Source organism: Panthera leo, chromosome A2 (assembly GCF_018350215.1).
Source record: "Panthera leo isolate Ple1 chromosome A2, P.leo_Ple1_pat1.1, whole genome shotgun sequence".
Classification (NCBI taxonomy): domain Eukaryota; kingdom Metazoa; phylum Chordata; class Mammalia; order Carnivora; family Felidae; genus Panthera; species Panthera leo.
Window position 1 is genome coordinate 55,287,743 of NC_056680.1, and position 25,014 is coordinate 55,312,756.

Consider the following 25,014-nt stretch of genomic DNA (forward strand, 5'->3'; position numbering starts at 1 on the left):
TTTCAACTCCCTCTGTAACAGCATGACAAGAGAGATACAGTGGAAGAAATATGATTCTTTAACTGTGAAGAAGATGGCACTTCAGTCTCCCAAAGGTACAAGACAAGACCTCCCTGTGCTAAACTGAACACCACCGCGTGAAACCAGTAGAGCAATACCCGGCCCACGTAAAACCTAGCCAAAATAAACTGTGTTGGCACCTGTAGGCTCAATCAATAAATGTTGCCATCCTGATAGGGATAGCCTTAATCCAAACTCTAAAGCTCATGTATTTTACTAAAAGGTGAAACGCCAGGGGCCTTGTTCAGAACCCACTTATGCTTACTTCTTTTTTAAAAATTTCTTTTATTTTGGGGCATCCGGGTTGCTCAGTTCGTTGAGTGTCTGACTTCGGCTCAGGTCATGATCTCACAGCTTGTGAGTTCGAGCCCCGCGTCGGGCTCTGTGCTGACAGCTCAGAGCCTGGAGCCTGCTTCAGATTCTGTGTCTCCCTCTCTCTCTGCCCCTAACCCACTCGCATTCTGTCTCTGTCTCTCTCAAAAATAAATAAACATTTAAAAAAAAAATTTTTTTTAATAAAAAAAATTTATTTTTTATTTGAGGCGGGGGGAGGGGGGGCGGGGGGGAGGGAGAAAGAGGGAGAGAGAAGGAGGGACAGAGAGAGAGACAGAATCTTAAGGAGGCTCCAAGCTCAGTGTAGAGCCTGACATGGGGCTCAATCCCACCACCCTGGGATCATGACCTGAGCTGAAATCAAGAGTTGGATGCTCAACCGACTGAGCTGCCCAGGTGCCTCTCACTCATGCTCACTTCTAACAAAGGGTTAAATGGTTTACCAGCTCACATCAAAATAAAAGTAACACATCAGCCACATAGCAGCCACTTCTAGCAAAGCATACCAACAAGAGCAAAAATCTATAGATGAGGGCCAGAAAACAAACAAAATGTTGGGGGCCATTTAGTATAGAGGCAATGAAGTCTAGAAGGGAACTAAAGAAGCCTCCAAAAGCTAAGGCGACATATCTGTCCCGGGGTGTGTCTCCACATGCCACTGGCCCATGTGTTTAAGCGCAATTCTCTTTTTCTTGGTAAAGTTGCCACTCTTCCATTTCCCGGGGTTCCTCTTCTCATAAAACCAGCTGTATATCAAGATCAGTGTCTTCCTAGGTCCCTGCTTTTTAAGTACAGGACACTCTTTACCTTTAGGTCTTATGGAAGGTGAAATCAAAGTATTTAAGAATGGGGCTGCAGTCAGATTGCCTAGGGTCATATTCTGGACCTTCCTTTAACTTAAGCAAGTAACTTCACCTTTCTAGGCCTGAGCTTCTTCAACTGCATAACCAGGCTAATTAGCGTCTACCTTGATAGGGCTGTTATAAAGGTTAAATGAGACATTACATACAAAACACTTATAATAAAAGCACCTGGAATGTAATTAATGCTCAACAAATATGAGCCGTTTTAAATCACTTTAAGGTAGAATGATGGTAGTAAAAACAATATATACAGGAGAGTGACAAGTTGTCAAGAAAAGACAAAACCTTCAGTATACTCTCTTTATGAATAAATAGGACCACTTCATGGGACCAATCCTATAGAAATACGTACAGATATACACAAAGAAATATGCATAAAAATACATACTGCAGACTTATTTACAGCAGCAAGAAATGGAAAACAATCTAAAAACCACTTTTACAATACACAGAATTCTATGCAGTCCTTAAAAAGAATAAAGGAGGGGCATCTGGGTGGCTCAGTTGAGCCTGCAACTCTTGATTTCAGCTCAGGTCATGATCCCAGGGTTGGGGGATCAGGCTCTGTGCTGAGCGTGGAGCCTGCTTAAGATTCTCTTTTCCTTTGCCCCTCTCCCCAGCTCACGCTCATTCGCTCTCTAAAAAAAATAAAGCTGAATGGAGATTTATATGCATTCATGATGAATAATTTCCAAGAAAGATTAAGTGAAAAAGAAAGCTGCTCAAAAATATGTACAGCAAGATCCCAGTTTTATTTACAGGTGGTGTATATAGTGCAAATACATGCGTGGGATCACATGTATATGTATTTATGTGTAAATATAGAAAAGACCTAAAAGATCACAGACCCAATTTCTAAGTGGCTAGCAAAAGAAAAAAATGGGATTTCACCTTTTACTCTATGTACTTCTGTGCTATTTAATTTTTCTCACAAGAAAACGCAAACTTATGTACATATCAGTAACTGATAGAACGTTTAAATAAGAATGGAGAATAAATGCTATTTACAAATAAATACAAAAAATGAAAGAAATGAAAATGTTCTTTAAAATCACATCATTTCTGTTAGAAAAAATATTAAAGAGGTGAATTAAATGCAGTTGTACTTGACTTGTAGAAATATGGGTGACCTTCCACCTTCTTATCTACATTCAAAATACTCTTCTACATCAGTCAGTGTTTATATTTCAAGGGGGTAGTGGTAGGGAGGCATGACAGAGAAATCATCTGATTTCAAGGTAATTTAATAAATTTACTTACATGTAACCTGCCTCGAAGCTCTCTGTCATTCCTCATTTTCACATAAATTCGCTCGTCCAGGCTGAGCCTGATGAGATCCAGGGGCTCCTCTACGGTGTTGGTGGTTTGTTGCTGATGAAAGAAACAGGCTTAGTAATAGAGTACTAGCGAGTGCAGTGTTCAAGTCACTGCTGTCCTGTATGACAGTGGGCAAGTTACTTAACACCTCAAAGCCTCAGTCTCAGACTCTGTAAAATCTGGATGACGATAGCGCCTACCTAATACTGTTGTTGTGAGGCTCAAAGGGCATATTATGAAAGCTTAAAACAGTGCCTGGATCATAGTGAGCGCTATGTAAGTGAAGGCTGAAACACACGTACACAGGAAGGAGTTATACAGCAAAATAAGCATGTACTTTGTTCTCTCAAAATCCAAAGTGCCTGACCCAATTTCAGGGTACAGGAAGTCACTGTCTGGGACTTCAACCTTACCTCAAATTTTATTTAGTGATTTGAAAAAATCTCATTTAATGATTACCACACACTAATCAGAATTCCAAGGAGAGATTCAATCTGGGGCAGGTTGAGTTTAGGGTGCCAACTGGCCACTAAGATAAATATATTTAGCAGGGAGTATTGAGTACTGGTTGAAAGCACTAGCTTTGAAGTCACGCAGTGTGTGTTCAACTCTTGAATCTGAAACTTGTGAATTCGGATAAAAAAAAAAAAATCAGGCCATCTCTGAGCATCAGCTTCCTTGTTCGTAAAATGAGGACGCCATAATCTTCCCTTCATGATTCTTGCAAGGACTGGATGAGCTAATGTATTAAGTTAATGTATTAAGTGTATTCACAATAGTAAGTGGCAAACTGAAAGTACTTAAAAATGGTTCTTGTTATTTCCAATTGAAGAACTGCTGGAAATATAGCTCCCAGAGAGATCAGGGCTAGGATGACTTGGGAGTCACCCAAATGCAAGGGATGGGTAGGCAGGAAAGTTGGTAAGATTATTCAAGGAGTTTCTTTGGTGAGTACATCAGGCCAGTGGCAGAATGCGACTGAAAGTTACAGGCTCTACAGTCTTAAAAAAGCTAGAATGAAAAAAAAAAAATTCCTAACCTCAACTGGTCCTCAATCCCAATTAAACAGGTGATTGTCAAAGACCAGCTAACCAACTACTACATTACGGTAGAGCGGTCAGTGTCTGCCCTCAAGGAGTTCATTCTAGTGCGGAGAGGGGTATGAATAAATATATAGTAATACTACAAGAACAGACACACCACAGAGCCCTACTGCTCCTTTGGCTATAGTCTACAATACCCACTGTCCATACTTTTCATCCTGTAGCTTTAAATTTGCCTTTTCAAAGAAGCCTCCCTGATTAACCCGTTCATTCCCTCAATAAATATTTGTTCAGGGTTTCCAGCACTGTTCTGAACCTGGAAGACAGAATGGTGAACAAAACCCTGCTCTTAAGGATCTCACATTCGAGTGGGGAAAGACAGACGTTGAACATCGAAGGGTCTACTTAATATGAACAAATGACATGCTACGAAAAAAAATAAAGCAGACTGGGAAAGAGTGCTATTTTATGCAAGTGGCCAGATAAATCCTTGTTGATGAGGTGAAATTTCAGGAGGAAGCTAGGTTGTGGCCTGATCCACAAATATATCTTAGGAAGAGCATTTTCGGGAAAAGGAGACAAGATGAGAAAGCCTGGAGTACCATCATATTATTTTATATACCAGGTCCTTGCTTGTTTTCTTCATGCCACATCACAGTTCCTACATATTGCAAGTTTGTTTACTTATCTGCCCTTCCAGAGAACATAAGCTCCAAGTGGGGACAGGGCTCACGTTTGTCAATGCCGGTGTCCCTGGTGCTTAGAGCGGAGTCTAACCATACAAGTTGATGTTTACTACTCATTTGCTGAACAAGTAACAACCGTTGCGCTCATAATAGTAACTATTTAGCTTTATTACCACCTTTTCTATCAGAATCCCGACATCTCCGTGAGGCAGGCAGGGATAATCATTCCCATACCACTGATGAAGATGAGATACAAGGGAAAGGAAGTGACGAGTGTGAAGAATAATTAGTTTTCAGGCGGGCTTCCAAGGGGAAACCATCTCAGGGCGTGAGACAAAATTCGGGGGGGCGCGGTTACCAAAGGGAAGATTAAAAGCTGTGATAACCTAGAAACAGGGCGGCATGAAGGCCACCTTTTGGTGAGCTTGGAGAAAGTAGCCCTGGGACCCAAAGCCTAACAGGGTGAGGGCTAGCAGTGGAAAAGCCGCTCTGGAGTGAGCCCCTCAAAACACACTCACCTGGTCCACGTCGTCCGCCATGCTTCAAACCCTGCGCTCTTTCCTGCCTCTCGCGAGAGTACGCGAGCCGCTCGCGCGCCCCCCTCCCCCCGCCACTGTCTCCGGAAACGCGAAAATACAACGAGCCGGAAGTAGAGAGAAATTCGTTCTGCGCCGTCTTGCTTTGTACAGTTTGTATTGGTCATTTGAGGCTGAGGCTGGGGCGGAGCTTCATCGGCGTAGACTTGGCCTATAAGGAAAGGGCTGGCGATGCCTCGCCCCGCTGGAGGCGGAGCTTGCGCTCCCATTCCCGCGGCTTAGTGCGTCAATCTCCGGGAGTCTTGCCTGGGCAACATGGTTCGGAAGCGTGCGGCCGGTAGGGAGCCGCAGGGACGTGAACCGTGCGGCCGGAAGGCCAAGGGCAAGAGCACGGCCCGGCGTGAGGAGAAGGAGGCGGGTGAGAGCGAGACCGAGCCGGGCTTAGGGGTAGATGCTCATGCTCAAGGAGGGCAGGAAACGAGGTGCGGGGGTGGGGGGGGGGGCTGACTTCTGGAGGTGAGGGGGCGGAGAATACCCTGTTTGCCTTGAGCGGAGCCGGCGTTAACGGCGGCCCGGGGAGGCGGGCGGTTGTGCCACTGCTTGGGTCCTCACCGACGTCGCTGTGCTTTAGTCCTCGGGAGGACTGATGCGCCCTGGGGGTTCCCCTGGAGCTCAACCTGACCATTGGCTCTCCGGCGTTGCCTCTTTCCTGCTCCCTGTTGCCCACAGGATGCTGTCCAGCCTCCTGCAGATGCAAAGGGCTGAATAGGGGAAAAGGCATTACAGTTATTTTGTGGCCCCCAGAAGACGGATGGACCAGAGTGCTGTAATGTGCGGACTCCCAGAATAATATCTTCAGTTAAATCTCACCCCAGAGTTCCAGATTCGGATCCAACCTGACTTCTCCACCTGGATATCGAATAGGTTTCTTATATTCGTCAAGGGCAAAGCAAAACTCTTGCTTTTCCCCTTTAAGCCTGTTTCTTCCCCACCTTTTCCCGTTCAATAAATGATCCCTTCACCCACTTGTTAAAGCAAGGCTCTCCTTTTCATTATACGTACACATCTAATCCGTCAGCAGGTTCTACCAATCCAACCTCAGAACTGTATCTCAGATCCCTCCACTTCTCTTTATTTACGTGGTTACAGTCCCTGCGAAGCCACCATCATTTTTCAGTTGAAGGACCACAGTTGCTTTACTGGTCTCCCTACTTCCCCACTTCTCTGCAATGGTTTTCCACCTGGCAGCCCAAATGATTTAAAAAAAAAAAAAAAAAATCAGATCGTGCCATGTTCCTACCTCAAACCTGTGGCTTCCCATTGCTCTTGGCCTAAAATCCAAATTCCTTACCATGGCCTGCAAGACTTTACATGATTTGGCTGCTGCTACTTCTGTTGTCTTTTAGGACTCTTTGCCAGATAACCCTCCTTATTGGCTTCCTTTCTCTTCCTCAAATATGCCATGTTATTTCTCACCTTGAGCCTTTGCCTTTGATATTCCTTCTTCCTGCAATGTTCTCCCATGGCTCTAGGGTGGCTGATTTCTTCTGTTGCTTCACATCTGAACTTACACTACTTTGAGTGTCTGATCTAAGGTGATCCTTACCAGGTACTCCTTCACAGGCCCTCACAGCCTCTGTTGCATAATGTAATGATCTTGTTAATTTATTTGCTTCCTTTTAGGGTAGCCCGTCTTACTACCATTTAAGTTTATGCAAATGTGTCTTATTTTTTGCTGTGTCCTGTATTGTCCTCTCCCTCCTCCCTGCATATGCCAAGTGCTCAATAAATGTTTTCAATAATTGCATAGTGCATGCTGTAGAAGGGATTTCTGGCATTCCTAAAATAATCTGAATAGAAGTTTAGGTAACCAACAAGGACTCCTATGACACTAGGTTCAATACTATGATTATATAAGTTCAACATTCATTAGTAAATAGGCAAATGGAAGTCATTTCCAAACTTAGAAGGTAATTTACCCCACAGTTAATGCTGTGAGTTCCATTTTATTGATTTACTCATTCAGGTAATTTACCTTTACACAAAGGTAAATTGCCCTTTACACAAAGTATTCAAGACTGATATTTTGGAAGAAGGTAGCAGGCTTTGTGGCTTTTGAAGGAACAATCAGGTTTGGAGAGATTGGGAAATGCTCTCTGAAGGAGATACATTTGATCTGTGACTTTAAGGATGGGTAACATTTCAGCTATGGCTGTGAAAAGGGGTTGCTATTGCAGTCAGAGGGAATGTATTCTGAATATGTGGCACTTCAGGAGTTCGAAGTTTTAACCTGATGGAAATGCCACCTGCCTGGGTACCATTTCTTCCAGCTTAATACTTGATCTGGACTCCAGGTTGGTGCAACTTAGTAGTTATATGCACTGGTGCAAATTATTTTGGACAAATAGTTTACCTCTCTGAACCTCATCTCTGAAACACAATACTACCTTTCAGGGTAGTTGTGTTTGCGAGTGAGGTAGAAGCATCTGCCACGGTCCACGTCAGGTAATCAGATGGGCTACCTTCTATCGGTTCGGCCTAGGTGTAGGTGAGGAAGCACCCAGGCATGAGTCAGACCCTGCTAGCTAGAGGAGCTTGGCAGTAAGTTCTCTTCAAGGAAGAGTTACAATCTTTGCTGTGGTTGGGTCGAAGAACAGTCTGGTTGTGGATTGGGCTACAGTTCACACTGATTTGATGACTTTACAGTATAGTTTCTGAGCACCTCATTGCATGCCAAAGAAGGTGACACTTGGCTGCTTTCAACGTTTAGGGACAAAGAAAACAGTCTTCCACATTATTTCCTTGTTTCTATTAGGGCATGTCTAATTTCTTTATGTTTCTTCCCTATGTTAATGCTTTCGTCGCTGTGAATCATTAATTCCTTCAATAAATATTTACTGAGCACCTGCTATGTCCAGGCACTGTTCTCAGACCTGGAATTAATAGTAGTGAACAGGACAGTCAAGATCCCTGTTCTCGTGATGCTTACAATCTGTGGGGGAGGTGGGGGGGGCAGACAATAACAACTTAATAAATTAATAAACGACTTAATAAATTAATAACAACTTAAATAAATTCATGCAGCGATAAGAGTTACGCTCTTATCCTCTAAGAGGAAGAAGCAGCTAAGTCAGAATTGGTAGTCAAGGAAGGCCTCTATGAGGAGGTGATTGATAGTTTGAACAAATTACTGAATGTCCTGAAGGAGCCATTCATAGGAAGTTCTGAGGGAAGGCAGAGGAAGCTGTAAGTTTTAACAACTTAGGAGGAAATGAAATGAGCTTGGCCGGTTGGCTGGACACAGTGAGTGGGGGGCGAGTGGTAGAAATTGAGGTGGGAGAGGTGGACAGGACTCTTAGTTTGGAGACCAAACTAAGTTTGTATTTTATTCTAAGCACTATGGGATGCCGCTGGCAGTTTTAAGCAGGTATTATTAAATCTCACTGGAAGGTCAAGTAGACCATGTGGTAATTCCTGCCTTTCTGAAATAACCACATTGGCCTTAAGGAGGCTGGTTAGGTAACTCTAGATCTTGGAGAGTGCTAGAAAATAGCTCTCTGGATTCTCTGGGACCCAAAAAACCATAAAGAATAAAGAAAAAAAATAACCTATGTTTCTACCATCCAGAAAGAAGCACCACTGAATAGTGGTATATTTTGTTCAAGTTTGTTTTTCTAAGTAGTGGAAACCACACAGTAAAAACATATTTGCATGCTTAACATTTTATTAGATGTCATTTTCCTTTGTCTTAAAAGGTGACTGAATTACCTTCCATTGTGTGACTGTACATAATTATGTCATGGTTGGGCATTCAGATTTTTAAAATTTGGGGGTATTACAGTAGCCACCCCCCCCCCCATCTGCAGGGATATGTTCCAAAGTCCCCCCTCCCCCCACAACAGTGGATGCCTGAAACACAGATAGTACTGAACCCTGTATATGCTGTTGTTTTCCTAGACTCCATACCTATGATAAAGTTTAATTGATAAAACTAGGCACAGTAAGAGATTGGCAACACTAATAATGAATAGAAGTTCAAACAATATATTGTAATAAAAGTTAATGTTTGTTTATTTTTGATAGAGAGAGGGAGAGTGTGAGCAGGGGAGGGCAGAGAGAGGGAGACACAGAATCCAAATCCAAAGCAGGCTCCAGAGCCTGACGTGGGGCTTGATCTCACAAACCATGAGATCTTGACTTGAGCCAAAGTTAGATGCTTACTTAACCTACTGAGCCACCTAGGTGCTCCAGCCTTCTGATTCTTATGTGAGGCGATAATATGCCTAACGGATGAGGTAAATAACAGGCATTGTGACGTAGCCTTAGGCCACTGTTGACCTTTAGGAGTTTGTCAGGAGGTTTGGTTGTTCCTCGCTGCAGTTGAGTAGTGGGTTGAGTGGGAAACTAAAACCACGGGTAAGGGGGAATTACTGTATGAATGAGGATACTATGGGCATCTTTTTGATTCACAGTTTTTTTGTTTCCTTTCTTGCCCCCCTTTTAACTCCTCTACCTCTCTCTTCAAAGCACAGAAACACAATTGTGTGTTTTAAGCAACCAAAAAAGTTTGGTGAGGAGGAAACAGTGCTTTTGAAGTATCCTCTCGCGTGCATTTTTAGATTAGTAAAAATGAAAGAGTTTCACATCTGTTTGTTTTACATCTATTCATAGAGGGCTGAGAAGCGTTAAAGATCCAGAAATTCTGACACCCTACTCAAACTGTCAAGTCATAAACCCTCAAGCAGCTTTTGGCCGTGGAATAAGGAATGTCTCCAGATTCTAAATATTTTTGAAATTGTTTGTTTCCATTAAAATGTTCAAAACACAAGAATGCATAGAGTCCTTTTATAAAACATTCTAAAGAAATTGATCTGTGATTTTATCTAGCATTAGAACATATGTTCCACTATAATGAGAAATTTATGAAAATTATGACCATCATAGGGTTTTTCCCCATGCAAAAGTATATTCTTGGGGAATGTAAGTATATATCCATAGAGTCAGTAAGACAAACCATAAATGGAACGAATCAATCTGATACCAGGTTAATATTGCTGCACCTCAATAAAGGCTAAAGTATTTTTGTTTTCCAAAATTAATTGAAGCAGAGTCATGCAAAGGCAAAGGAGGATTCTCTATTTCAGATTCAGGATTGATTATTTTTATGAACATGTTTGCAAAATAGAAGCTATCTTCCCCTGCCGTGTTACTATTTATTAAAAGTTGATTTACTGATACCTGTTAAGAAACAGACTGTACTTCTAGATACCCTAATTTAACGAAAGCCAGCAGCTTGTGCCTTTTTAAAATTTCCCTTTAACAAAAACCAACAATGATTATTTTAAGGAAACAAAGGTATTTCTGAATTACTACTGTTATTCCAACCCTAAGTTTGCTGAGGTGGTTGGTAAATGAGTGCCTTTGGGTTAGATTGGAAAGGTTTCATAACTGTTTTGAGCAGGGTTTGGTTGTGAAAGGTGGCAGAAACATGGATTCGTAGCAGTAGGGTTGTGGTAAAACTTGGACATGCTTATGAACTCCAAACATTTCACTTAGAAGTGAGTTACCGCTAAAATAAATAGTCTTGGCAGGTAGTCAATAAGCAAGGTGCTCATAGCAGATTGATGTACTTTCCTCCCTGGATACTAGCTGCAGTTTGAGATTTGAAAGCTAGATTTTTGAGTCATGTGGCAGTGTCTGTCGTCCCAGGAGGAGTAGAATAAAATGCTGGTAAAAGGAGTGAGTTTTTACTGTGAGTGTGGGTGGAAGTTGGAGTAGAGACAGAAGGCTGCAGGCTGGTTGCTGAACAGATGGGACGGTGACCCGGTGACGGAGATGTGGCCTGGAGAGAGGTGACAGAAAGGGGCTTTTCATCACGTGCCTGTGAAAACGCACTGCCTCCACCTTTCCTGTGTCCCTTACCTCATGTTCCATGTGGTCGTCTAGATGTCTTGCAAGATGAGAAACCTCTAAAGAGGAGCCTTCTCTCCAAAGTCTCACGAGAAACGAGGAAGAGAGGTTGCAGTGATCCCGGGGGCCCCGCACACAGTCCAGCCAAAAGGAAGGCGGCCAAGGTGACTGTTAAATCTGAAAATGCCGAGGTGAAGGATGAAGCTCTCAGCGATGGGGAGGACTTCAGGTGAGATGGCTGAGAAGCTTCCTGCCAGGTCTTGATTGCTGCCATCAGGGAGGTGTGAGTAATAAAACCTCCCCTTTTTTGCTTGTCACTAGGATCCGTGCAAAAGACGGGATCTTTAAACTCTTCCAGCTAGAGCTCAGACCACTAGTAAGATTCTTCTTAGCGGTTACAGTTGGCTGTTGAACAGCCAGGCTTGAACTGCAGGGGTCCACTTATATGTGGGTTTGTGTGTGTGTGTGTGTGTGTGTGTGTTTTATGATAAATACAGTAAGCTCTGTAAATGTAGTTTTTCTTCCTTGTGATATTTCAAATAACATTTTCTTTTCTCCAGCTGACCTTATGGTAAGAATACAGCATAAAAGACATGTAACATGCAAAATATGTGTTAAACACTGTGTGTGTTATCTATCGGTAAGACTCCCAGTCAACAGAAGCCTAGTAGTAGTTAGTAGTAGTTTTGGGGAGTTAAAAGTTCTGTGCGGATTTTTAATTTTTCAAGGGTATATAGTTTACCTCTCAAACTTTTCAGATAACAGTGACAGTGTGCAGAAAGTGATTTATTTGTGGTTACGCAGCTAGATGGTGGCAAAAACCAGGTGAGACCCAGGTCTTCTGACTTGCGGTCCAGTGCTCTTTCTCCTGCATAAAGGTATTCCATTCCGAAAATACTGGCCTGCCATTCCAGCTCTCTCTTGTACTGTCCTCGAGCACACTCTCCTCCCACCCAGCTGGACTTCTTGTCCCTCCTGCTTTGCCACCTGAGTTGTGCTCATTCTTCCCTGTACCTGGAATGTTTTCTTCCACCTAGAAGATGTGGATCAGAATCCATTTGCTTGACAGTTTCATTGATTCTTCCCTCCTTTCCTCTGGTTTCTTGCAGCGTCTCTTACAAGTGTAGCTTGTCTGCCTCGTGTTGTGCTTATTTGTGCCCATGTCACGTACTGCACCTGCTCCCCTGGAAGCTCTCTGAGGCCTGGAACCACTCCTGGTTCGTTTTCGTGTGCCCTGTGGCATCTAGGGAAGGGCCTTTTGTTTGGCAGAAACTGAGCAAGATTTTTGCAGTGAATGCACATTCTTAGTAATATGTGGTGGACAGGGATTACAAGCCCAGTGATCTTCCACCTCCCAGGAAAGTTGTGGGGAAGAGAGGAAGAGGAAAACCAGAGGCAGTAGTCCCTTCAAAAACAAATCTTCAATCTTAGTGTTGGCTTTTCCAGCAACCTCCAGTCCTGGCAGAGAACAGTCGCCCAGGAGAGGGCAGCAGTAGACAAGAGCATGAGGAAGCAGGTCAATTTTGCACTCAGTTCATCTCCCTTTCCCTTAGGCTTTCCCTGAATCTGTCTCTGAGCTTACTGTTTCCTGGCTGCCCGTCCGCACTAGTTGGATTCTTTCTCCAGAGAAATCCACATACAGATAGACCAGGATACAGTCAGTTGAAGCTCTGGGACCTCCTTTCCCTTTCTGTTGAGAGTCCACCGCAGTCAAACCCATAGCACACGGACACTTCCGTTACATTCACTCTCAGGAGAAATGTTTTTGTTTCTGTGGCATTGAGAGAGAGAAGCAGGCTAAAAAGGCAAAATGCGGAGTTTTAGAGCTGAAGACTGAGGATCGGTTATTTTAAATGTCTGCGCTGAAATCCGAGACGATGTTATCACCACTGTCAAACATTATAAAAGCTGAAAAGTAACTCAGAGCTCTAAACACATTTTAGAATGTATGTGAAATTGCAAAGAGTAGGTTACATATTAACAACCATTTCATCTTGGGCCAGTTAGTCAGCTGTGGCCACTTCCCCGTGTCCTTATCTACTGAACCAGCTAGCTGCCCAAGCTTTTGTTGTTGTGTATGACAGACCTGCATACAGTCACATCCCTGCATACCCTGAAGTTAGAATTCCACTAGCTTCTGTCTCCTTACATCATAATTCTTAAAGTGGGGGGAAACAATTATCTGAGTTGGCTCCTGGTAGGACCAGCAAATGGGAATCCCCTCTTCTCTGTTGTGGTGCCCACCTGCACGTGTAGACACCCAGACACCACAGCTTTTACTTCTGGAACTCCCATTATTACTGTAGTTCCTTCTGATGTTCCCTGTACCCCCTGCAGGCTCAGCTGCGTTTTCCCTCACACAGCTCTAGGTTGTAGGGTCATTGCCTTCTTTCTGACAGCACATCCAGCGTCAGACTGATGATCAGAGCACATCTTGAGGAGCACTTGGGACCCACGCTGATGGAGGGTATGAGGCTCAGAGCTCACACATCATCTTTACATAATTGCAACAGGTTCTCAGCAAATAGAAGGAGTCCTTCTAGGGTATGGGAATCTTCTTCACCTTCCCTCCTGTGATCTTTACACAGGGACTTTGCCAGTGCCCCCAAGAAGGCACACCATCCAAAGAGAGAGGCTGCTGTGGACAAAGGCAGCTGTGAAGGAGACGAGGAGGAAGAAAGTGACGATGATTGGGAAGAGGTAGAAGGTAAAAACATCAGAGCTGTGTGATTGTGTTTTTCTGGTTGAATCGGCTTAGAGGCATGTCACTTAGTTACCTGTTGTTCCCTTTCGAAACTAAGATCTAATAAGGTTGCAGTAGGGACTTGCTTTTGATGCAAGGAAAAATTCATGACTAGGTTACCGAAAATGTATGGTCTTCCTCTGGTGGCTGTCAGGAGTAGATTGTGAAAGAGAGAGGGAACGTCATCTCGTAGAAAGCACACAGGCTTTGAGTCCTGGGTTCAGAGCCCAGCTTTGTCACTTATAGTGGAGTAAGCAAATCCACCTGTCAGAGCTGAGTTTTTTCACTGATGACATTCAGTAAGCATTGAATGCTCCCTGTGAGCTGTGCACAGGCTAGGATCCAGAACTGTGTTGGCGGAGGAAAGGTTTGCAAATGTAATGGGCCTAAAGCCTCATATATTCACAGTAAGTAGCCGCTAATATTATCATCCCTGATTCCTTCTGTCTAGCTTGACTCTATCTCAGCTCTTGATTTGGAAAATGATTTTTGAAAACCAACAAAAAAAATTTTTAATGTAGTACATAGATCCCACCTAGATTCCTAACTGTAACATTTGCCATATTGAATGTGTCTTTCTCTCTGCATATATACATTGTAGAACCATTTGAAAGTAAGTTGCAAGGGCGCCGGGGTGGCTCAGTCTCAGGATATGATCTCACAGTTCACCGGGTTAAGCCCCAAATCTGGCTCTGAGCTGACAGTGGGGAGCCTGCTTGGGATTCTCTCCCCCTCTCTCTGCCCCTCTCCTGCTTGTATGCATGCACTGCTCTCTCTGTCTCTGAAAAATAAACATTTAAAAAGAAAATAAGTTGCAGACACCCTGGCACTTTACTTGTAAATACTTCATGCATTTCAAGAATAAGACATTCTCCTACATGATAAAATATTTTCACACCTAAGAAAATGAAAAGTCCCCATTTGTTACAAAAATATCCTTCCTAGGTATGTTTTTGTTTGTTGCTAATCCAGGATCTAAGGTGTGAGCCTTGTATTTGGTTATACCCTTTAGTCTCCTTTAGTCGAGAACAGTATGTGCTACCCAGCCCTGTTTTTTCACTTGTGGAACACTGCTGTTTTTGAAGAGTCGTGGCCTCTTCTTTTGTGGGATGTCTCATAGTCTAGTTTTGTCTGACAGACAGTCACACATCTCAGGGTGGTGGTAATGGGTTTCAGTGTCTCTTGGTTTCTTATACATGTAAGGTTTACCTGAATTTAGGTTCAGCTCTTAATACTGCATCCGTTAAGAGGCACCTAATATCAGGTTGTCCTACTAGTGACGCAAAGTTCGATCGTGTAAGGTGGTCCTGCCAGGTTGCAACAATATAAAGGTACATTTTTTCCTCTTTAATTAGCCGTCTCGGGTGGTACTAAAGAATTTCTTTTTAATGTTTCTTTTTGAGAGAGAACACACACCTGTGTGTGGGGAAGGGGCAGAGAGAGAGGGAGACAGAGGATCTGAAGCAGACTCTGCATTGTCAACAGAGAGCCTGATGCGGGGCTCAAACTCACAAACAGTGAGATTGTGACCTGAGCTGAAGTCAGACACTTAACCCATTGAGCCCCCCAGGTGCCCCTACTTAATGGTTTTAGTATGTTTTGATCTTTACCAAGTCAGAGATTATTACAGTGAGCATTGCAAAATGGAATATTCTGAATCTGTCATTTCATATTCATTGATCAGGTGACTTTGATCTGTAAAGAAGAACTTTTCTCTTTTAAGAATTTATTTTGAGTATCGCTGTGGACTCAGATATTTTAAAAATTGAAATATGTTATCAGTTAGTATTGTTATACTTTTTGATCTTCAGTCTGTCCCAGATTTGGCTCGTGGGAGCCCCTTTAAGCCAGTTACCCTGCTGTGTCCTGTTGCTCTGGCCTTACTCATTTTTGAGAACATTTTCGTTTTCTGGCACAAGAAGATGTGCCAGGCCCACCCTATACTTTTCTTGCTCCAGACCTATAATCAGCTTTTGTTTCTGCAGGAAGTCCTGGCTCTTTTCAGTAGGGACCCGTATATACAAACCAGGTCTTGACATTAGGTGTGTTCATTACCAACGGGGTGTCAGTGCGTCTGGACCCACAGCCGCTTTAAAAGGGCCTTTGCTGATGACATTCACAGTTAGATCCAGTTCAGTGAATTCAGTTTATGTCAGCTAGCGTTTACAAGTGATGCAGGGGATAAAGAGAAAAAAAGATGCATTCCTCGTCATTACAAGTTTGCGATTGGGGCTGTGAAGACCCCTCAGTCATTCCTCTATACAGAGCAAATTGTGATATGTGTTACTGTAGTAAAACAGAGAATAGAAAATTGTTCTTGTTTGGCACTTTTTTTTCCCTTGGATAAAGGCTAAGTCTCTATTAAAACACATACTTGAGCATCAGCTCCTTGATACCAGAGATCTGTATTTAATTCAACTCAGTGTTTCTGTGCCCTAGTTTCCTATGTCTCTGGGTTGCTGTTCAATCAACTTCAATGAGCAATAAAGTAAAACAGCACAGTGTGTGGCATTTTTGAGGTACTCAAAAACATGATAGGAGTAGGGGACTCCTGCCTCGCATCTGCCCTGTTCTGTTCCTTACTCCCTCCATCTCAGCAGAACTCAATTTTGTTCGTGTGATCGCTGTTATAATAATTATTATCACTGATTTTTGAATATTTTTGTTGATAGAACTTAGTGAGCCTGTGCCGAGTGATGCAGGAGAAAATGCAGCCTTCTCTAAATCTGTCCTGCCTGTGGAGCCAGTGGAGATAGAAATTGAAACACCCCAGCAGGCAAAAGCCAGAGAAAGAAGGTAAGATTAGGCATTTGCTTCTGGATTCCTGTCGCATATAATCAGCAAGAGCTGCTATGTGACGAGAGCTTTTGAGAAACACGTAGGAGACCAGGGCTGAGTACCAAAGTGGTCAGGAGCCTTAGGTGGGAGAGCCCTGGGGTCACCTTTAGGACTTGAACAAGAATCTTGGTTTGTTCTCTGGCTGGGGCAGGGCGTGGAGAGAGAGGAAACTCTTAGGTATTAAACATCTGTTGTGTCCAAGGGCTCTGCGGGTTGTCTGTTAACTTAAACTTTAAGGTAGTTTGTGAGTGAGGACCTGGGTGCTCTGAGAAATTCAGTAAAGTTTTAGGAGTCACTCAGACAGGAAGTGGATGAGCCAAGATCTAAATCCCTCTCCATCCAACTTGACCCTCATCTTGTCGCACCACATCACACTGCACGATTTGAGGCAGTGCCCCACTGTGGTAGGGAGCCCCCATTCCATCCCTAGGTTCCTGGGACCGCTGTAGCCCCTGGTGGCTTGGGAATGTGTAACACCACACCTTGTAGTTAATGGCCAATGACTCCCGCTGTGTGACAGGCACATCATCAGGCACGAAGAAAGGAGATGATAGAAGTCATTCAAGAAGTGTGAAGTTGGCTTATGGATGCAGGGGACACCGGCATGAGAGACCTCTTACAGCAGAGCAGCACCAACAAATGAGTGTGCACCAATGTAGCACAAAAGTACCCATGCTAAGGGGGGGAATCCGTAATCGGGAGGTCAGACAGGCAGAGAGGACTGCTTGGAGAATGCGCACTTCAAAGCACGTCTGTGCGGCGTGTCGGGTAGAGAAAGTCTAGGCATTTAGGCGAGAAGGACCAGAAAATCTGCAGAAGGTAGCCAGCTTGCAGATTCGCCTGCACAACCTTGTGCGGGAAAACAAGGGGCGCCATTCATGAGACATCACAAGGGAAAGGAAGTGACTGGGGGCTGGGGTCAGGCGTCGCCCGTCTCCCACTTCATCCTCGGATTTTTCCATATGCATGGCAGTGAAAGGATAAAAATGGAGTTTGAGACATATCTTCGGAGGATGATGAACCGTTTCAGTAAAGAAGTCCGTGAGGACACACACAAGGTAAGGGCAGGGGTGAAAGGACAGTGTCCTCTCTGTCAAGGCAAGGTGGTGTGGTGCCAGAACTTTGGTCTCAGTGAAGCCTGGGAATAAGGAAAGGGATCGGCGTGGGTTGAGCAGCGGAGGAAGGCTTTATTGAAGAGAAAGGGCAGAGGACACAGGCTGGGGGGACTGCCCAGGCCGAGCTGAGAGCACATGGTGGGACGACCAGTGTGTCTGCATCTTGGGGGGTGCATGCATCGGAGGCCTGTGGAGAGCGAGGGAAGGGCACTTTGATGTCCCTTGGGTCGGCAGCGGCAGCCAGAGGAGGTAGAGACGGCAGAGGTGGAAGAGACCCGTGTGTCTGCAGCAGCCACAGAAATATGGAGGTGAGGTGAATGCAGAGCAAGGACAGTGAAGAGATGAGACCCCTCCCCCCCCGCCGCCCCAAAGCCTTGAGGAGTATATGGGATAGCTGTGCTGCTTGTACCTTTTGGTAGAGGTGAAAGCAGGGGAAGAGTTAATACGGCTCCCAGATTGTAAGCTTCAGTGAGGGGAGAAGGGTGAGCCACTGACTCAAACGGGGTGGTCATAAGTGGGTTTGACGACGGTTTTGCAGGGAAAATGATGTAAAGCTGTGGGGCGATGGGGAGCAGTCCTGTGATCATCTCATTAGGTTGGGGAGCAGTTGGAACTCAGGTGAAGGGCAGACGTGGGGTCTGCAGTGGGAGGGGCTGGGTTCTTCCAGGGCTGGGGGGCTAGCAGCGTGGTGAACCCGTGCCGACCCCCAGCTTGGACAGTTGCTGGCGCTTGTGCGGCCTCGACCTTCTCTCCCACAACTCACTTTTCCTGCCAATCTTTTTGGAGCAAACCCCAGACGTTGTAGAACGTCATCCGTAAATCCTACAGCATATATCTAAAAGACAAGGCCTTTAAAAGAAAAAAAAAAAGTTTTTATTTTGCAATTTTGAGATTTGATTATTTCTGTGAGGGAATAAGTAGGGAGGGGACAGGGTGACAAAGTCTTGGGAAATGGCTGACATGGAATTTTTCTTTCTGTATGTAGAAATAACAACAAAGAACTCCTGCCCACAAAATGTCACTCAGTCTGGCAGCAGAAACCCCTCCGGTTTTCAGCCTACCATCTTCCCCTTTTTCCCAGGTTCACCTGTTGTGCCTGCTGGCAAATGGTTTCTATCGCAGTAACATCTGCAACCAGCCAGATCTGCTTGCCATCGGCCTGTCCATCATCCCAGCTCGCTTTACCAAAGTGCCACCTCAAGACGTGGATGCCTGCTACCTGTCGAACCTGGTGAAATGGTACGGCCCTCCAGCCCGTCCTGCAGAACCCCAGTGTAGGACTTATGTCTCGCAGAGTCTGGGGGCAGGTCAGTTCCACACACCTTCCCTGAAAGGATCCTATATGCCAGGCCTTGGGCACAGCACTGAAGACAGAGAAGCGTCAGGCATGATCTCTGCCCTCGAAGAGCTCCCAGGCTGGCCGGGAAGACCGGTGCACTCAGTTCATCAGGGTAGCGTGCTGGTAGGAGTGCTCAGGAGGGGATGTGCTGGGGCCTGTGGGTGCACGGAGCAGCCGGGGGTCTGGGAAGGCAACCAGGGATGTGAGTGTGGCGGGGTCCTCAGTGGTGAGCAGGGGTCAAGCCGCTCAGACTGGGAAAAGCAGGGCATAGGCAGCCGAGGCTCATGCTCCCTTCCGAGACTGTCCCTTCTGATTTTCTTGGCTATAAAAGAATAGCGAGCATTCCTCTTTGCCATGACCTGTGACACAGGGAACGCCTGGTTTCTTTCCAGGTTCATTGGAACATTTACAGTTAATGCAGACCTTTCAACCAACGAGCAAGATGGCCTACAGACCACATTGGAAAGGAGATTTGCTATTTACTCTGCGCGGGATGATGAAGAGTTGGTCCACGTAAGTGGTCTTCCTGGCAGCACTGTTCTTTAGGACTGTTAGCAAATGACCATGGCAGTCATGTGCCAGATACCGTTCCAGTGTTTTCCATGTTCTTACTCAGTCCTCATAAGATAAAAAATAGGTTCTGAAGCTCAGAGAGGCCAAAAAACTTTCTCAGGGTCATTCTGTTGGGAAGCCCTGGAGTCCGGATCAAGACCAGTGACTATTGCTTGCCGTCCTGGAGTACAGAGCACTTCAGTTTTGGTCAGGCGCCCTCGACTTGTTTCCATTAAATATCCAGAAATTACATCCAGACATCCCAGGGAAATGGTTTTTCAAACACTGGCTGCCGAAATCCTTCAGGAAGTGTTTTCCTCCCTTCCAGTTTGAGCAGCGACACTGGCCGGTTGCTGTGCGGCGAGGAGAGTTCTGTCCACCAAGATGTTGTTGTGTCTGAAAAACAGAGGTAGAAATGCAGTTTTACCCCTGAAAGATTCCTGTTAATCACATATGCTTGTGTCTGAGCTCCAGCTTTTCTCTTTGTTCAGGGCAAGAGACCAGATTTCTTGGATCTTAAGAGCCCAAATGAGAGGCATCTTTACCTGTCTTCTGATCTGGCTTGAAAAAGTCTCATATCTGACACGGCCAGGAATCATGCCAAAATGCCACCTCCCAGGGACAAGCATTAATATTTGAGTTCTGTCCTCCCTGTCTTTGTTGCTGTGTGTATTTGCAAAGTATTTTCCCACCCCAAAATGATACCATGTGCCCATTAAATAGTTACCCGGCATTCTGCTTCCTCCTCCCTCTCCCTCAAGCACCTGGCAGCCACCGGTCTGCCTTCCGTCTCCACAGATTTACGTGTTCTGGATGTTTCATGTGGAAGCAATACAACCTGTGACCTTCTGTGACTGGATAGACCACATGTTGTTTATTCATCAGTTGGGCATTTCGGTTGTTTCCATCTCTTGGCTGTTGTAAGGAGCACTGCCGTAAACGTGTGCGTACGTATACTTACTCGAGCTCTTGTTTTCACTTCTTCTGAGGAGTGGAGTTGCTGGGTCATTCCGTGTTTAACTTTTTGAGGAATCGTCAGACTTTTCCACAGCGGCTGCACCGTTGCACGTTCCCACCAGCAGGGTGCAGGGACTCCACTTTGTCCACATCTTCGCCAATGCTCGTTGTTTTCCTTTAAAAAATTTTTTTTATTGTAGTCATCCGAAGGGGTGTGAAGTGGTATCTCGTTGTGGTTTTGACTTACGTTTCCCTGGTGACTCGTGATGGTTAGCGTCTCCATGTGGTTATTGGCCATTTGTATATCTCCTTCAGAGAAATACCCAAGTAAATCCAATGCCTGTTTTTTAGTTGGGTTCTCTGTCTTTTTTTTTGTTCAATCGTGAGAGTTCTGTATGTACTCTAGACACTAGGCACCTGTCACATATGCAAATATTCTCTCCTATTCTGTAGGTTGTCTTTTCCCTTTCTTGATAAAGTCTGTTGATGTACAAAAGTTTTCATTTTGTCAAAGTTCAGTTTTTCTGTTTTTCCTTTGTTCCTTATACTTTTGGTGTCATATCTAAAAATCCATTGCCAAATCCAAGCTCACGTAGATTTCTTCCTCTGTTTTCTGCTAGGAGTTTTATACTTGTAGACCTCTTACGTATAGGTCTTTCATCCATTTTGAGTTACTATTTATATATGATGTGAGGTGAGCATTCACCTTCATTCTTTTGCATGTGGAGACACAGTCGTTCCAGCACCCTTGGTTGAGGAGACCGCTCTCCCAGCTATCTGTTGTGTTATCTTCACTGTTGGCCGAAGAGACAAGATTTTCAGTGGGGATTGCATGGTCTTGGCACCCTCATCAAAAATCAATTGCCCGAGGATGTATGGGTTAATTCTAATTCCATTTATCCACCATGACTCCTTGTCTCCTCTATTCTGACAGTTTCTCAGTCTTCTCTTGTCCTTGCTATCTTGATACTTTTGAAGAATACTGCTTAGGAATTTTATAGGGGGTCCCTCAATTTGGGTTTCTTTGATGTTTTCTCACCCCCTCTGCTTTTAACTTCAGAAGAAACGTGCAAAAGTAATCTTTTTTTTCGTCACAACATGGCTTTTCATGGAAAACTCACCCTCCTATTTCTGGCTTTCTCAGCTGGGCGTTACAGTAATTCAGGAGAAGCGGGTCCCTGAGGTCCGCATGGGAAGATCTTGCTCAGATACTTTGTCACTGTCACTGTCGCTGTTTTGGAGGTTTATTCCCCCAACCAGGCTCCCATCCTTACAGGGTAACAGATTTTTAGAGTCGCAGCCTCCAGTTGAAAGACTCCTTGTGGGAAAAATGGAAAATGGAGTAGACTTTGGGGATCTGGTGATAATGATGTTTTCTGTTTTTTCTTCTTAGAGTGATGTCATTTAATTATTTTCTCTTAATCACATGCACGACATATGTTGAATACAGAACAATCAGAAGATAGATAAATTGGAAAAAAAATCACCTGTAAACACCCATATCCCCAAAATGGGTCCTTTTCTAAACACGCTTATATGTTTATATTTCTATACTTTTTTTTTTTTACAAAAATTAACATTACACATAAAAAGCAAACCATTTTTCTACGAAGATAAATCTCTTCAGCATTATTATTATTATTATTATTATTTTACATTATTTTTCAGAGAGAGAGACAGAGCACAAGTGGGAGAAGGGGCAGAGAGAGAGGGAGACACAGAATCCAAAGCAAGCTCCAGGCTCCTAGTTGTCAGCACAGAGCCCGACACAGGGCTTGAACTCACAAACCGTGAGATCATGACCTGAGCCAAAGTCGGATACCTAACCGACTGAGCCACCCAGGTGCCCCTCTCCAGGATTATTTTTAATAGCGTGGAGGTTTCCAGCCTCTCTTGCTTGGTTGTTTCTGACTTTTCCCCGTTATAAAAATCTACCCACAAGAAACAACATAGAATTAGTTAAATCCTCATATTTTTTTTTCTTAGAATAAATGTGTCATTGTTTTTCATTGTAGATATTTTTACTGATTCTCCGGGCCCTGCAGCTCCCCACCCGACTGGTATTGTCTCTGCAGCCGGTTCCTCTGAAGTTACCTACAGCAAAGGTGGGGTTCTCCCAGAGGGTAGTTGTGTCAATAAGAAGGGAGAAATTCTCGCACTTCACAAAAAAATTGGTCATTGGACTTTTTTCAAGGGTTGGTATTCACAGGGCATGGGCCTCTTGGAGCCTGCCTTGCACGTCCCCTGTGTTGGGAAGACTGGACACCAGTGGGCCTCTGGCAGCCTGAGCTTGATGGAGCTTGAGGTGTAGAGAGGGGCCTGAGAGAGATCTTGGCTCCTTGGTGGGTTAGTTTCTGCCGTGAGGTGCAGTAGAAAGGCCCCATCCTCCTCCCCCTCCTCCTCGTCAGTGTGGAGTGATAGCGGGTGAAGGACTCTGCATTCCGCCATCGTCTAAGGAGGAGGCTCGGTGCTGTACTCACTGCACTGTTAGCACGGTCTGAAACGTAGTGTCAGAGGTGGATTTTTTTTGTTTTTAAGTTTACTTATCTATTTATTTATTTATTTATTTTGAGAGAGAGACAATGAGTGGGAGAGGGGCAGAGAAGGAGGGGGACAGAGGATCCGTAGTGGGCTCTGTGCTGACAGCACAGATGCAGGGTTCGAACTCGAAACCATGAGATCATGACCTGAGCCAAAGTCGGCTGCTCAACCGACTGAGCCGCCCAGGCAGCCCTGAAATTCTGTATTCTTAATGCAACAACTTTATTAAGTCTGTCAGTATTTTGTTTGCAAGATACGTTATGTGCCAAAAAAAAAAAAAAAAAAAAAAAGGTACATTGTATGCAAGGTGTGTATTATTGCCAAGGACACTGAGATTCAGAGGTTCATATGTACCTAATGATATGTTTATGGGTACATACGGAGACGTTTATAGGTGTTTATGTATAAGTCTATATGTAAAAAATATTTGAAAGCAAGTGAATAAACGTCTGCATACTTTACTGGCACCATAGAAGAAAGGAGAAACAGAGCTGGGATTGGAGCTCAGGTTTGTCTGTTTCCGGTGTTCTTTTCCCCGGGCCACACTCCAGAGTGGAAAGAGTCACACTGTGGCCTAAGGTGCCTTGGGTTTCAGTGAATGCCGTCTTACAGTCCTAAAGTCGAGCCAGCCTGTCACTGTCTGAGCTGGGGACATCCTGTGTACATGGGTTCTGTAGCCAGTGACTTGGGCCTGGTAGATTATAGGATCTCCTATCATTAGCAAAAAAAAAAAAGGAAAAAACAAAAATTCCTCTTCTGTTTAAGGGAAAGAAAGCTTCCAAGGAGAGATCTACAGAGGGTCCCGGAGGCTCCTTGGAAACTTCCAGCCCAGTTCCGGAAAACCAAGCTAAACCCAAGAGTGGCAAGGGGACCGGACAAGAGAGCACTCCTTCTGCGGGCACTGGCAGTCCGAGCGCCAGAGGGAAGAGGAGCAAGGCAGCCGCGGTTGGGAAGAAACGGCGTGGGCCCTCCTCCAGTGAGGAAGAGGAGCGCAAGGCGGGGGAGCAGGAGGAGGGCCCCCGGAGACGTCGGCAGGGCCGGGAGCGGCAGGTGGCCTCCAGGGTGTCGTACAAAGAGGAGAGTGGGAGTGAGAGGGGCAGCAATGGCTCTGACTTCGAGCCGTCCAGTGGGGAAGCCCGTCATTCATCCGATGAGGATTCTGAGCCTGGCCTTCCCAGGCAGAGGAGGGCCCCGGGCCCCCAGAGGACAAAGGCAGGGTCTAAGAGTGACTCCAGGACCCACCGTGGAAAGCACCCTAGGCGCTCTGGCTTTCCGGCAGCGTCCACGAGCTCTTCGAGCAGTAAGAGCAAGCGAGGCAAGAAAATCTCCAGTGATGGTGAGGGGGCACAGAGAGGGACAGTGGCCGGCAGAGACCAGTGGCTGGAGGTGTTCTGTGAGCAGGAGGAAAAGTGGGTGTGTGTGGACTGTGTGCACGGTGTGGTGGGCCAGGCCGTGGCCTGTTACAAGTACGCCACCAAGCCCATGACCTACGTGGTGGGCATCGACGGTGACGGCTGGGTCCGGGATGTCACCCAGAGGTACGACCCAGCCTGGATGACCACAACCCGCAAGTGCCGAGTTGATGCCAAGTGGTGGGCTGAAACCTTGAGACCGTATCAGAGCCCGTTGGTGGAGAGGGAGAAGAAGGAGGACTCAGAGGTAAGGCTGGCGGGGAGGGAGGACGAGGGGACTCAGAGGGAAGGCGGGCAGAGAGGGAGGAGGAGGAGGACTGAGGGAAGACTGGCAGGGAGGGAAGAGGAGGGGGACTCAGAGGGAAGGCCTCAGCTGCCACAGGTTCGAGGCCCATCTTGGTGCACCTTATGTGTGCCCAGCCCCATGTGGGGTTGTCTTTGAGTGTGAGCTCCTATAATTATCACAACAGTACTATAGAGCTGGGATGATTATTGCCTTAATTTTACCAGTTAAAAATGTAGGACCTGAGAGATAAACTGCCTTCGTACTTGAACCCGTGTCTATCTGGGTTTGAAGGCATATACTGTGTGTGTTTTTAGTTATTGCCTAGTTGTAAATTTGGAGCTTGAAAATAATTTATGCAAGTCCTATAAATTGCACTCCGTGAAGAAAAACTCATGAATGTGATGATCCTCTGTGTCCCCGCCTGTGCCCCCCCCCCCCCCCCATGCACACTCAAAGGAGCACACACACACAAATGTCCCTCCT

At 45.2% G+C, this 25,014-nt stretch overlaps 2 protein-coding genes across 8 annotated transcripts in view; one reads left to right on the plus strand and one right to left on the minus strand.

Annotated features, from left to right (window-relative positions):
* Positions 1-4,945, minus strand: part of LSM3 (LSM3 homolog, U6 small nuclear RNA and mRNA degradation associated) — a 64,287-nt gene extending 59,342 nt beyond the window's left edge. For all 5 annotated transcript variants that reach the window (XR_006195582.1, XM_042911736.1, XM_042911726.1 and 2 more), the window contains exons 1-2: positions 4,821-4,945; positions 2,517-2,627 (exon numbers count right to left, since the gene is read on the minus strand). Coding sequence is in view for 4 of the 5 variants with exons in the window: in XM_042911736.1 (XP_042767670.1) it covers positions 2,517-2,627; positions 4,821-4,841 (132 nt within the window). In the remaining variant the exon portion in view is untranslated. The remainder of the gene's footprint in view (positions 1-2,516; positions 2,628-4,820) is intronic.
* Positions 4,946-4,964: 19 nt separating this feature from the next.
* Positions 4,965-25,014, plus strand: part of XPC (XPC complex subunit, DNA damage recognition and repair factor) — a 29,160-nt gene continuing 9,110 nt past the window's right edge. Inside the window, exons 1-9 of one of the 3 annotated variants that reach the window (XM_042911695.1) lie at positions 4,965-5,256; positions 10,785-10,977; positions 13,337-13,455; positions 16,164-16,287; positions 17,303-17,387; positions 18,526-18,683; positions 19,176-19,296; positions 22,308-22,397; positions 23,599-24,492. In XM_042911695.1, coding sequence (XP_042767629.1) covers positions 5,154-5,256; positions 10,785-10,977; positions 13,337-13,455; positions 16,164-16,287; positions 17,303-17,387; positions 18,526-18,683; positions 19,176-19,296; positions 22,308-22,397; positions 23,599-24,492 — 1,887 coding nt within the window. In that variant the 5' untranslated portion in view covers positions 4,965-5,153. Of the gene's footprint in view, positions 5,257-10,784; positions 10,978-13,336; positions 13,456-14,556; positions 14,823-15,049; positions 15,176-16,163; positions 16,288-17,302; positions 17,388-18,525; positions 18,684-19,175; positions 19,297-22,307; positions 22,398-23,598; positions 24,493-25,014 lie in introns of those variants that run through there. The other 2 variants (XM_042911715.1, XM_042911706.1) reach the window with 2 other exon arrangements.